Source organism: Perognathus longimembris, chromosome 14, assembly GCF_023159225.1.
Source record: "Perognathus longimembris pacificus isolate PPM17 chromosome 14, ASM2315922v1, whole genome shotgun sequence".
Classification (NCBI taxonomy): domain Eukaryota; kingdom Metazoa; phylum Chordata; class Mammalia; order Rodentia; family Heteromyidae; genus Perognathus; species Perognathus longimembris.
In genome coordinates, this window is record NC_063174.1 from 56,868,278 (window position 1) to 56,881,313 (window position 13,036).

General features: G+C 36.1%; 1 protein-coding gene across 4 annotated transcripts in view; it reads left to right on the forward strand.

Annotated features, from left to right (window-relative positions):
- Window positions 1–13,036, forward strand: part of Papola (poly(A) polymerase alpha) — a 63,378-nt gene that overhangs the window by 21,856 nt on the left and 28,486 nt on the right. For all 4 annotated transcript variants that reach the window (XM_048362888.1, XM_048362887.1, XM_048362886.1 and 1 more), the window contains exons 7-12: window positions 3,395–3,506; window positions 3,994–4,083; window positions 4,173–4,311; window positions 5,602–5,674; window positions 6,883–7,003; window positions 8,169–8,253. In XM_048362888.1, the coding sequence (XP_048218845.1) occupies window positions 3,395–3,506; window positions 3,994–4,083; window positions 4,173–4,311; window positions 5,602–5,674; window positions 6,883–7,003; window positions 8,169–8,253 (620 nt within the window). The remainder of the gene's footprint in view (window positions 1–3,394; window positions 3,507–3,993; window positions 4,084–4,172; window positions 4,312–5,601; window positions 5,675–6,882; window positions 7,004–8,168; window positions 8,254–13,036) is intronic.

Sequence of the window (13,036 nt, forward strand, 5' to 3'; positions counted from 1 at the left end):
TAATACTTTGGCTTATCTTAAAGTCAAAATTAGTGAGGTAATATGAGAGGTAACTTAAATGCTGAATCTTGGCATTAAATCTTGTATATTTTTTTGTTGTTTTTCTTTTTCTTTGTTTTCTTGTTTTGTTTTGTTTTTCCTGGCAGGACTGGGGTTTGAACCTCAGGGCTTTGCTGTTATGATGTAGGCCTTCTACGACCTCTTGATGCGTACCTCGTTTTTGCTGGTTATTTTGGAGATGAATCTCATAGACTCTATCATCCTTATGTTATCAAGACAGGTTATACAAAGGTGTGAGCAACTCCCTTCCTCCCCACCCCCTCTTTTTTTTGGGGGGGGCAGTCCTGGGGCTTGGGACTCAGGGTGTGGGCACTGTCTCTGGCTTCTTTTTGCTCAAGGCTAGCATTGTACCACTTGAGCCACAGCACCACTTCTGGCCTTTTCTGTTTATGTGGTGCTGAGAAATCGAGTCCAGGGTTTTATGCATGCAAGGCAAGCACTCTACTGCTAAGCCATATTCCCAGACCTGCCCCCCCCCCCCCTTTTTTTTTTGCCAGTCCTGGGCCTTGGACTTGGCCTGAGCTGTCCCTGGCTTCTTTTTGCTCAAGGCTAGCACTCTACCTCTTGAGCCACAGCGCCACTTCTGGTCATTTCTTGTATATGTGGTGCTGGGGAATCGAACCCTGGGCCTCATGTGTATGAGGCAAGCACTCTTGCCACTAGGCCATATTCCCAGCCCCCCCCCCCCCCTTTTTTTAAATGGAAGTGAGAGCCTGTTTTTGTAGAATACAGAAATCAGTCACCTATCTTGGGAGTTATATTCCAGAGATCCCCGTGATAGGATAAAAATCCGTGAAGTAGAAGCATTATATTTATTTTATTATTCGTACATATATGCTTTATAAGCCTTTTCCACTCTTACTAACCTTAATTAACATTTTTTTATTTTTAATATTTTAAAATTTGGGGCTAAAAATAATTAAAATAATAAATGTTATACCGGTAGTATACCACACAAAATCCTTTGAGATTGCAAAAACTCCTCGATACAATTACTAAACCATGATACAGTGCAGCTACAGGACGACTATATTTGTTTAGTGTTTTTCTTTTCCCTTGGTGGTTCTTTTTCTTCTTTTTTTTCTTTTTCTTTTGCCAGTCCTGGGGCTTGGACTCAGGTCCTGAGCACTGTTCCTGGTTTCTTTTTGCTCAAGGCTAGCACTCTACCACTTGAGCCACAGCGCCACTTCTGGCCGTTTTCTATATATGTGGTGCTGGGGAATTGAACCCAGGGCTTCATGTATATGAGGCAAGTACTCTCACCACTAGGCCATATTCCCAGCCCCCTTGTTTTTTTTTATTATAAATACTGTGTGAAATTAAGACTGAAATACAAACAGAAGTAGTTAAATCTTAAGGCTGAAATGATACTAAAAATAGTTTTTTGTAGTTTCTTTATATGCAAACGTTTTTGTTTTACTGAGAAAATAATGTATTTTGCAAATAATATTTAACCGTAACTCATTTACATCTACAAACCTTGAGAAAAGTATGACTGCATAGTGTATGTATGAACACATAGGAAAAGTGTGAACACAAAGTATGTGTATATAATAGGCGAGGATTTAGAGCTCAAATTCTTGTATAGATCTTGCTACTTTTACCCTGTTGAGTTTTGTTTTTTTTTTTTGGTCGGAGACAGTCCTGGGGCTTGAAGAACTTAGGGCTTCGGTTCTGTCCCTGACCTTCTTTTGATCAAGACAAGCACTCTACCTCTTGAGCCACAGTGCCACTTCCCACTTTTTTGGTAGTTTATTGGAGGTAAGAGTCTCCTGGGCTTTCTTGCCTGGCTGGCTTTGAACTGCAAGCCTCAGATTTTATGTTCTTTTTTTTTGGCCAGTCCTGGGCCTTGGACTCAGGGCCTGAGCACTGTCCCTGGCTTCTTCCCGCTCAAGGCTAGCACTCTGCCACTTGAGCCACAGCGCCGCTTCTGGCCGTTTTCTGTATATGTGGTGCTGGGGAATCGAACCTAGGGCCTCGTGTATCCGAGGCAGGCACTCTTGCCACTAGGCTATATCCCCAGCCCAAGCCTCAGATTTTAGCTTCCTTTGTAGCTAGGATTAAAGGTATCAGCCACTGATGCCTGGGTTACCCCTGTGTTTTCAAAGCAATTGAAATAAAGCTGACCATGATGAAAGGCAATGTTAGTTTTTAGTCTGTTTATTTCTACTGCATATAATGGTGCTGGGAAAGCCTTTGAATAGTAATCATGAAGATTACAAAATTTTAGAAACTAGAAAAATAATTCATTGCTTTACAAATATAGTAATTTCTAAACTTGCTGTATAAGATGCTCAACTATTTAATGAAATGTTCACATATTGATCCTAGTAAGTAGACATAAAATGTCAAATTTGGTAAAGATTTATTAAAACAATTCATATAGTTTAGATTTACAGCCAGTGCTTAAACACAAAACAACCTAAAGTATGTTCTAGGCAATAGAATACTGTTTTCCCAGTTTTGTTTTCTTTCACAGAAAAATTGGAAGAAAAATAATGTAATATAGACTGATGAGTTATTACAGAACTAAGTAATTCCTTTCTGTTTTTTATTGTCAGTCCTGGGGCTTGACCTCATGGCCTGCACTCTGCCCTAGAGCTTTTCTAAAAGCTTAAGGATAGCACTATAGTACTTGAGCCATAGTCCCACTTCTGGCTTTTTTGGTGCTTAATTGGAGATAAGAATCTTCAGGGACATTCCTGCCATGGCTGTCTTTGAAACACAATCCTCAAATCTCAGCCTCTTGAGTAGCTAGGACTATAGAAGTGAGCCAGGAGCACTCTGCCAGTAGTTCCTTTTTCATGTGAATCTGTTTTAAGCTAAACACAAAGGTAATTGCTTTTTGTTTGTATACCTTCTAATATGTAATCAGAATTAGTATATAATTCAGAATTACTAAAGAAGAAAAATTAAAAGTGAGTTTTAATAATTTGGCATATACATTTAATAAACTTATTAGTAAAATGAGTAGATAATCATATTCCATTTCATATTGCTATACCTTCCTGTCTTTTTTTTTTTTTTTGCCAGTCTTGGTGCTTGAACTCAGGGCCTGGGCACTGTCCCCTGAGCTTCTTTTTGTGTTTGTGGTACCGAGGAATCGAACCCAGAGCATCATGCATGCTAGGCTAGCACTCTGCCACTAAGCCACATTCCTAGGCCCCTTCCTATTTTTTTAGTATTATGAAAAGTATTAATAGAGTTGGGAAGAAGGAATGTTTTCATGTTCATCCTTGATGAGAAGATCTTAAATTTAAGTAGAATTATTTTTTTAATAAAAATTCTCAACAGTCATGGAATGTTAAATTTTGTTGTTTTGGTTTTGTTTTAGATTGACATTTTGTTTGCAAGATTAGCACTGCAGACTATTCCAGAAGACTTGGACCTACGAGATGACAGTCTGCTTAAAAATTTAGATATAAGATGTATAAGAAGTCTTAATGGTATGTCAGAGTCTTACTTCCTTTTCCCTAGTAGGAATCTTATCAAATAGTAATCAGTTGCTTAAAAATCAGAAACTGCAGAGCTTTTGAATAAAATTAAGCATACTTTACCTTATATACCCTGCGTAATTATTCTTTTCTATCTTTATTAGTGTGTGCACACAAAAACGTGGGGCCTGGGGACTTGTCTGTACAGCTTTATAATAGCATAAGTTGGTTAACAAGATTGCCTGACAGTTCTTGACAAGATAAAAGTTTCAATTAGGAAATTGTTGTAAAGTTGAGGTTAGGTAGGTAACAGAATTGTACTGTTTTGTTTAGGATAGTGCTTGTGGTTTAGTGTTGATGCTTTAAATTTAATTATTTTTTTCCATTTTTTGATTTAATATATTACTCAATTTGACATCAGTCTCAGAAAACTTGCTGCTAGTATTGTCAAACTTTTGATGACTAACTGCTCTTTTTTCCCCCCTACTCTGTTAATCAGGTTGCAGGGTAACCGATGAAATTTTACATCTAGTACCAAATATTGACAACTTCAGGTTAACTCTGAGAGCTATCAAACTGTGGGCCAAACGTGAGTTCAGAATTTGTTGGCTAGCTTATTAAAAATGTTTGAACTTTTGTTCAACACTAACTTATCTTTCTGCTTTCCCTTATCAACAGGGCACAACATCTATTCCAATATATTAGGTTTCCTCGGTGGTGTTTCCTGGGCTATGCTAGTAGCAAGAACTTGCCAGCTTTATCCAAATGCAATAGCATCAACTCTTGTACATAAATTTTTCTTGGTATTTTCTAAATGGTATGTGTTTAGATTATATTAAAATAAAATTGATTGTAGACACTGAAGTTTAGTCTTATTTCTATGACATTTCTGCAGCTGATTTCAAAATTCAAATTTTAGTTCATGATATAGTCATTTAGATAGTCTTGAAGATCACTGAACTCCATTCCTTTTCCTAACTTTGCCAGCATCATAAATTTGATACTATTTGTGTTTGCTTGCATAAATCTTTTCTTTCAAATGAACTCTGAATTTTAGCTGTAACATCTGCTAAAATCCAATTTTTTAGTAGGTTGGAATATCAGTTACTCTGGGGATAAAACTAAACATACCACCTCTTTCTTTGAATTCTTCTACGTCTACAGGCCCTTTTCTTTTTGTGATTGTTTTTTCTTTAAGCTGTCTATTTATCTTTGGTAAAATATTAAAAGTGTCATTTTTATAAAAACGTAATGTTAAGTGCCTGAGGTGGGGGCAGGGAACACTTTGGGAATTAGTCATTAACCCAGGAAAGATTTGGGGCAGGCGAGGGCAATTGATAACCTGCATTTGCAAGCCATGAATTCTTTTAGGAAAAGCTCTAGAGTATTGCCATTTTGTAATAGTTTCTTTGATATGCTCAAAGTTGTTTTTAATCTAATTTATCCCAAGAGATTTAGGCCTTTCCTATTCTTGCCATCTCTTCCTCCATCTGGCATGAGGAACGTTCATGCCAGAGCAATTTTACTATCCTTACTCTAGTTATAGCCTTTAAGTCATGAGATAGAGGAAAATTGTCCCGATTTTTCTAATCATTCCTGCCTCTTTTACCCTGATTAGAACTTTATTATTTATCTTTTTCTTTTTAATAAAATTTTGTTATTATTAAGGTGTTATACAGAGGGGTTACCATTTCATAAGGCAGGTAATTAGTAGATTTCTTCCTTAGTATCATCCCTTTGTTTTCTCCCAGTTTGTTGCTTATATATTTTAATGAAATTAGGAAGGCAGGATTTTGTCTTTGGGTGGGATTTATTCTGTTGAAGATTGAAGTGAACACATCAGGGGTCTTGAGATAGTGCTTCCTTAAGTAGTGCTTCATTAGTTCTTTGAGAAAAGGATGTTTGACGCCAGTTTGAGAAAGATGTCAAATGTTTTACTACTGTAGATGAAAAGTTTCAAGTAATCTTATGTCAGCGGAAAGGAATAAAAGATTATATATACCGAAGTGAATGAAGGATCACTTTCACAAATGCTGTATGTTTAACAAAATACGTTTAGATGATAATATCCAATAGTCTTATCAAGTGCTACAATCTTTTTAAACAGGGAATGGCCAAATCCAGTGCTATTGAAACAGCCTGAAGAATGCAATCTTAATTTGCCTGTATGGGACCCAAGGGTTAGTGTATTATTTTTTCCCCTACAAATTCACACTGTGCAATAACAAGTAAAAAAATCATCTGCATATACTCCAGGGAGACTGCCTAGCCTTTTACAAATGAGTGGACATGTTCGTATTACACTACTTGTAGATAATCTCATCTATACTTGTCCTCTGGTGTGCGAAGCCTAATGATGTACTGTGTAAATCACATTTACTTGTATAGAGTGAATACAGATTTCACTAACATTTTAATTCTATTAGAAATACCTTGTAAGTCAACGTTGTGTGGGCATTTGTGCTTTCAAAAAAAAAATAAAAGGATACTAAAAATTCCTGTATTTTTTTATTTGATCTAAATATTTTGTTAAAATTGGGTTGTTAAAGGAAAGCTGTTGCTTAATGTTTACCTGTGGCAGATAATTTCTAAGTTTTCTATTACTGCGAGCTAATCGTAAAAGTTGGTTTAGATATTTCAGAGGTGTTAAAAACATGGTTGGACTAAAGAAGATCTTCCAGTTTTGTTTCTTGCGAAGTTAAGGACATTTACTGCTTATACATTTTAAGTGTTTATTCCATGAACCTTAGTAATGATTGGAAGACTTTGGAGATTTTCATAATCCTCTTTTTTAGATTATTTGCTATCTTTATTACAATACCAAAACCTTTTTAAGTTCTGCTGTGCTTTTTCAAGTTTTTTTTTTTTTTAGCCCAAAGGCATTTAATTTTTGAGGATAAGTTTACAGGTTTTTTTTTTTAACGACACCACTTACCAGATAAAGATTAAATGTTTTTAAGACATTCTATTATCTCTTAATAGCAACATCAACATAGCCAGTATAGTTTCATTATGTGTTAAGCATAAACTTACCTTGTTTACAGTTTGCACAGAACTTGTACATGACATTTCTTTAGTTACATAGGCATCATTGTCTCTGTTACAAAGGAAAAGTAGATTGCTAAGAATTCTTTTATGTTTACCAAGCACCTTAGTAAGGTTTCCAAAAACAGTCAAGCTCATTTGCTCGAAACAAACCATTTGTGTAGGCCAAATTGTTGACTTGCTGAAGAATTCCTATGAAAAGAATTTTCCTTACAAGTTTTTTCTCAACTACAGCTATGAATGAAATAAAATTTAACCATTGATTCAGTGTAACAAGGGGTAAAAAGTCCAGTATCTGTTGCATATGTACTTGAAGAAACTGATTGGCTGTTGTTGTATGTAGGTAAACCCCAGTGATAGGTACCATCTTATGCCTATAATTACACCAGCATACCCACAACAGAACTCCACGTACAATGTGTCCGTTTCAACACGGATGGTCATGGTTGAGGAGTTTAAACAAGGTAAGTGTTTATCCTCTTACATTCTCCTTGTGCAGGAAGAATTACATACCATTGTAGACCCACTAGTCACTGCGCAGTTTAATTAAAATACAAGTTGAAGTGGATTTTGGCATTTTTAAATTATATATTCAATAGTTCACTCGATAGTTCACTCATTTTCTTGTAGATGTATCATTTTTGGCTATGTTGGAAGATTAACCAACATTAAAACTGTATGTTTAGCTGTGCCTTGGTACTGGTTTAGTGCTATATTGTTACCTAGTAAAATTAAAAGTAGCAACACGTTGTCTCCACTAAGTGACTTGAAGCTTTTTTTGTTTTTGTTTTTTGAACTAGGGCTTGATCTCTGATCCTCTTGCTCTTGTCTAGCATTCATGGCTGATACTTTATCATTTGAGCCACATTGCCAGTCTAGTTTGTTGTTACTTTTTGTTTTTGTTTGTTGTTTTTTGGTTGGGGGGCTTGAACTCAAAGGTTTGGGCGCTGTCCCTGATCTCTTTTTGCTCAAGGCTAGTGCTCTGCCACTTTGAGCTACAGCTCCACTTCTGGTTTTCTGGTAGTTAATTGGAGATAAGAGTTTCATAGACGTTTCTGCTCAAGCTGGCCTGGAACCATAATTCTCAGATCTCAGCCTCCTGAATAGCTAGGATTACAGGCATAAACTTAAACAAGTGGCTCCCCAATTGTTTTTTGAGATAAATAATTGGAATATAATTGTTAGTTTGTCAGCAGTTATGGTAGTAGAAAAATGATGTGTACTATCAGCTTACTTTAACAGTTTTCCCTTTTATCCAAAGGCTGTTTTTGGGAAGATGTTTCTTCACTCACTAGAAACAGCCGCTAAATTGTTTTTAGAAAGGCAAGAAATGAAGTATGTAGGAAAATCTTTCCAGGTAACTACAGAGGTTCAGTTTTAAGCAAGTTCTATGAGTATGCCATTTTAAGGGTAATGGTGATTTACTAGAAATCTGTCTCAAAAAACAAAAACAACTTTCAGCTTTGTTTTAGTGTGTATGTAAGAATATGTTCTAGAGCCATAAAATAATAATTGTTAAAATTATTGTTCAAAGATTATAGTGACTGCATGTTATATATGTTTAAGGTTACTTAAAATTGTAGATGTTAGACTAAAGCATGCAAACATTCTAATATGTTTTTAATTTAGGTCTTGCTATCACAGATGAAATTTTGCTGAGTAAGGCAGAGTGGTCCAAGCTTTTTGAAGCTCCAAACTTCTTTCAAAAGTACAAGTATGTATTTTAAGGCATGTCAGACATGTTGCTCTCATTTACAATGGTGTAATAGTAGCATATAACATCTTTTGCTAATTTGCTCTAGTGTTGATCTTCTCATTCGGTATCTATAGAGTTTTCCTTCTTCTCATAAAGAACATAAATAGAACATTCTAGTGAATTATTTTGTCAACGTAGTATGTAGCTGCCACGGTTCTCCTGCCTTCTCTAACTGCAGTACTGTCTTTGTACAGCAGCAGTTTTGTAGGTACGCCAGCAAATCTATACATACTGGCAAATGGGTGAGCTATTATAATTTTTAGTTAATATTTTCTGTTGAGAAATTTGACTCTTTTCACTTAATTGTAGAAACTTCTTTAGCATAAAGAATCTTCATAACATAGGTGGACTTGATAAAAGTGTCATTTTGTACCCAACTAAATATTTCCATAATTACAGCATATCATTGGCTTAGCATATCCTCTCAGCCTTAAGCCCTGTCAAGCATTTCTATAAATAGTCTTTTTTGGATTTAGTGGGCATGATAATTTACTAATAGTTCTAAAATAATGGTTTAATACTTTAGGAGAGGTTAAAAGCTTTATTACTTGTGTTGGTTTGATGAAAAATGTAAATTATAATAAATCTTAATTTATTTTTTAAGTAAGACAATACATTGACTTGAACCTTTATTTGCCCTGGGCTGAAAAATTTCCAAATTCCCCCCTTTTTTTTTCAAATGCTTGAAACCATCTGATCTTGTATTTCATTGTGTTTTGTAATAAACTAATAAGCAAGATTGCTTAATTCTCTTTCCCCCAATTAAAAATAAGAATGATGACCATCACAATGTCTCTGTGTTTTGTTTCTGTTTTGCATGAAAACGCAATAGATATTTATTAGTTGTGTTTTGGACTCCTCAGTAAAAGTTTAGCTCTCAGTTATTATTTCCAATAAATTGTGATAATTGCTTGTTAGGTATTTTTGTTTTAACTAGTGAGGAAGTATCTTTGAACATTCAATGTACTGATTCTTTCTAAACAATATAAGATATAACTTCATGTAAGGAGAATAAACGTCTAATGATAAAATCTTTGCTGCTTTCAAATCCTTAGACTCAAGAATGATTCCCCCCCCCCCATCTTTGAGGAGTAAGAGGTGGAAAGTATGGGATTCTTGGAAAGACCTGCTTTAGTAGCTTTCTTTAAGATTTCTATTGGCATTGAGCAAACCTTGTTACTCATTTCATTGACATCATTAGTGCTTAGTTTTTCCTTTCAAAGTTTGCTTAATGTTTCTTTCTTTCTTTTTTTTTTTTTTTGGCAGTCCTAGAGCTTGAACTCAGGATCTGGGCACTGTCCCTAAGCTTCTTTTTCTCAAGGCTAGCCAATTCTGGCTTTTTCAGTGTATGTGATACTGATGAATCATACCCAGGGCTTCATGCATGCTAGGCAAGCACTCTACTACTAACTGTCTTGAAGTTTTTGAAGGTATTCACAAATTTGAATTTTTGGGGGGGGTGTTGTGGGACTTGAATTCAGCGCCTGGGTACGCTGTCCCTGAGCTCTTCTGCTCCAGGCTAGCACTCATCCCTTTGAGCCACAGGGCCACTTCCAGGTTTTTGGTGGTTAATTGGCTTCAAACTACCATCTTCTTATCTCAGCCTTTTGAGTAGTTAGGATTACAGGTGTTTACCCACTAGTGCCTGGCAACAAATTTGAATTTTTAAGACACATCTTGAATAAAGTTCCCTCTTATCTGTAGAATACAATTGAAATGTTCTTGTAATTGGAAGTTGATTATGGCTTATTTGTAGCACGGATTGAAAATATTCCCATTTATTATGTGCAGGATTTTAAATGGTGTGACAAATACTTGTCATTCTTTCAAAGGAGGGACTCATGAAATTTTATTTGTCCTATAAAATAAACTTACCTTCCAGAAAGAATTGTCAATTTGCCTTGAGTGAAAAGGGGTGGGGGAATGGGGTTCTTCTGTAAAGTTTTTTTTGGGGGTGGGGTGGGGGTGGGAATCACTCCTCATGCTTCAATTTGGGCCTGGGCTCTGTCCCTGAGCTTTTTTGCTCAAGGCTAGCACTCTGCCACTTTGAGCCACAGCTCCACTTCTGTTTTTCTGGTGGTTAATTGGAGGTAAGAGTCTCATGGACTTTCTTTCTGCTAGGCCTACCTTTGAACCACAATCCTCATGTCTCAGCCTCCTGATTAGCAAGGATCATAGTCATGAGCTATCCGTGCCCAGGTCTTATGTAAAGTTTTAAAGCACTCTATGAAAATGCCTTTTGTCTTTTGAGATTTACAATACTAGCAGTAAGTAAATCAGTAAGTATCATTAAGAATTGAGAATACCCGTTTTAGGCATTACACTTAAGTACAAAAAGGACTGGGGAAACCACAGTGTTCTCTGAAGTATATAATAACGAATAATTTAGGTTTAAGATTGGTTTAAAATATTTAAGGCAGTGAACTGTTAGCTCTGAACTATAAAAGGACTTGTAATTGGTTTTCTTTCAGTGCTTACATCTGAGCTGGTCTACCCAGGTAAAGTATTGAAATGGCCAGGAAAACTACTTACATAGTTTTTGTTTTTGTAGACTAAGTTTTATTAGGAACTGATAATCTGTTGTTAGTTTTGGGGAAAGATAGTGATAATTGCCTTGCCTTAAACGTTTCATGTAGGCTTTGGGGACATGGCAGTTGAGAGGGGGCTGTCACATTTTGTTTTTGTTTGATGCAACAACAAAACAGTGCTACAATAGAAGTGCTACTTTGCTCTGATAGAAACTGGAAACAGTACCATTTCTTGACTTTAGCCTGTAACTTACAGATTTATAGAAAATCAAGTTTGGATTTTTAGTTTCTTGTATGATACTTTGTTTTTATATTGATTGATACAAAATTTTTCTTGACTTTTTTGTACTAAATTGAATGTACTTTATAGGACTCCTGTTTGCTTAATGTGTCCAAATAACATGTATCTACTGCAGATGCTTATAATGATTAAATTTCTATGACATTTGTACATAAACACGGTACGGAAAAAAAATCCTTTTTCTCTTTAGATTTTGTTAAGAATCAAAAATTGCATTCTTAAGGCTTCACAAATTTGAAATTGCTAGCAATTTCAAACTTTAAAATATTTTATCTTTGTGAATAGAGAACATTGTTACTTTATTGTTTTGTTTGTCCTTGAAGCCTCAGGTTTTCATTAAAAGTATCCACTTCAACTATATGGTTATAGCATGGAGTTTCCTTCTTGGAATGGCTTTGAGCTGTAATCCTCAGCTTCCTTGAGTAGCTAGGATTATAGGTATGAGCCAGTAGCTCTCACTCCATATACTTAGATACTGTTAATTTGATAAATGTGCACAGCATTAGAACTATGCCGGGTTGCAGGCCCCCCCCCCTCCTTTCTTTTTTCCCTAAATCTATTAACTGGGATTTGAACTTGGGATCTTGAGCTTGATGGCATTCTACTTACTATTTTGAGTCATACCTCTAGCCCCCTTTTTTTCTGATTATTTTGTAGATGAACTTGTCTGCCTGTGCTGTGCTCAAACCACGGTCTTCCATATCTTAGCTTTTGTATTATCTTTAATAGTAGACATTAGCGCCCAGTGCTTGACTGTAAATTTTTTTTCTTTTTTTTTTTTCTTTTAGGTACTGGTCCTAGGGCTTGAATGCAGGGTCTGGGCACTGTCCCTCAGATTTTTTTCCTCAAGCCTAGTGCTCTACCACTTGAGCCACAGCTCCACCTCTTGCTTTTTTGGTGGTGAACTGGAGATAAGAATTTCACAGGCTTTCCTGGCCAGCCTGGTTTCCAAACAGTGATTCTCAGCTGATCACTTGTTTAACAGCTAGGTTACAGGCATGAGCCACCTGTGCTTGGCTTTGAAACTTTTTTAAGTGTATTGTGAATATAGTTAATAGCCAGTATGGTCTTTAAAAGAAAACTTTTAAATTTCTAAAATGGCCTGAAAGCATCTTACATTTTTAGCAACTGAGGGTTTTTTGTGTTTTTTTCTTCCTTTCAGTTGTGGGGCTTGAACTTGTACTGTCCCTGAGCTTTTCTACTCAAGGCTAGCTCTCTTATACTTTGAGCCATAGCTCTACTTCTGGTTTTTGTGTGCTTAATTGGAGATAAGAGTCTCAAGAGACTTTTCTGGCAAGGCTGGGGCTTTGATCATGGTCCTCAGATCTCAGCCTCCTGTGTAGCTACAGTTACTGTTGTGAGCCTGGCTAGTGGTGATTTTTTTTTCTTTACTTTTTGACTCAGATTTGTTGAAAGGTAAAAATGTCACTTTGAAATGTAAGAGAAACATCAGGCTTTTTATAAGCTTCCATAGTTTGAGAAGAAAATGAGATTTTTTTTTCTGTCACTCTGCTAGCATCTGTACTAGATGATGGTGTCATTTTGCTTTCTTTGTTGTACTGAGGTTTGAACTTAAGGCAAGCACTCTACTACTTGGGCCCCAGCCACAGCTCTTAGTTTGCATTCTGTGAGGTGAAGTTATTAATGTGAAATTTAACTTCCATCATTCATAAAGAAGTCATTGTAGATTGGCTATTAGACTGAACTTTGTTAGTCTAAGGAAAATGAATATGTGTAATAATTCAGTTTATGCTTCAGGTACAGCATAGATTTTTATTTTTATTTTTTGCCAATCTTGGGGATTGAACTTGGGGCCTGAGTGAGCAAGCACTGTTCCTGGCTTCTTTTTGTTCAAGGCTAGCACTCTACCACTTGAGCCACAGTGCCACTCTGGCCTTTTCTGTTTATGTGG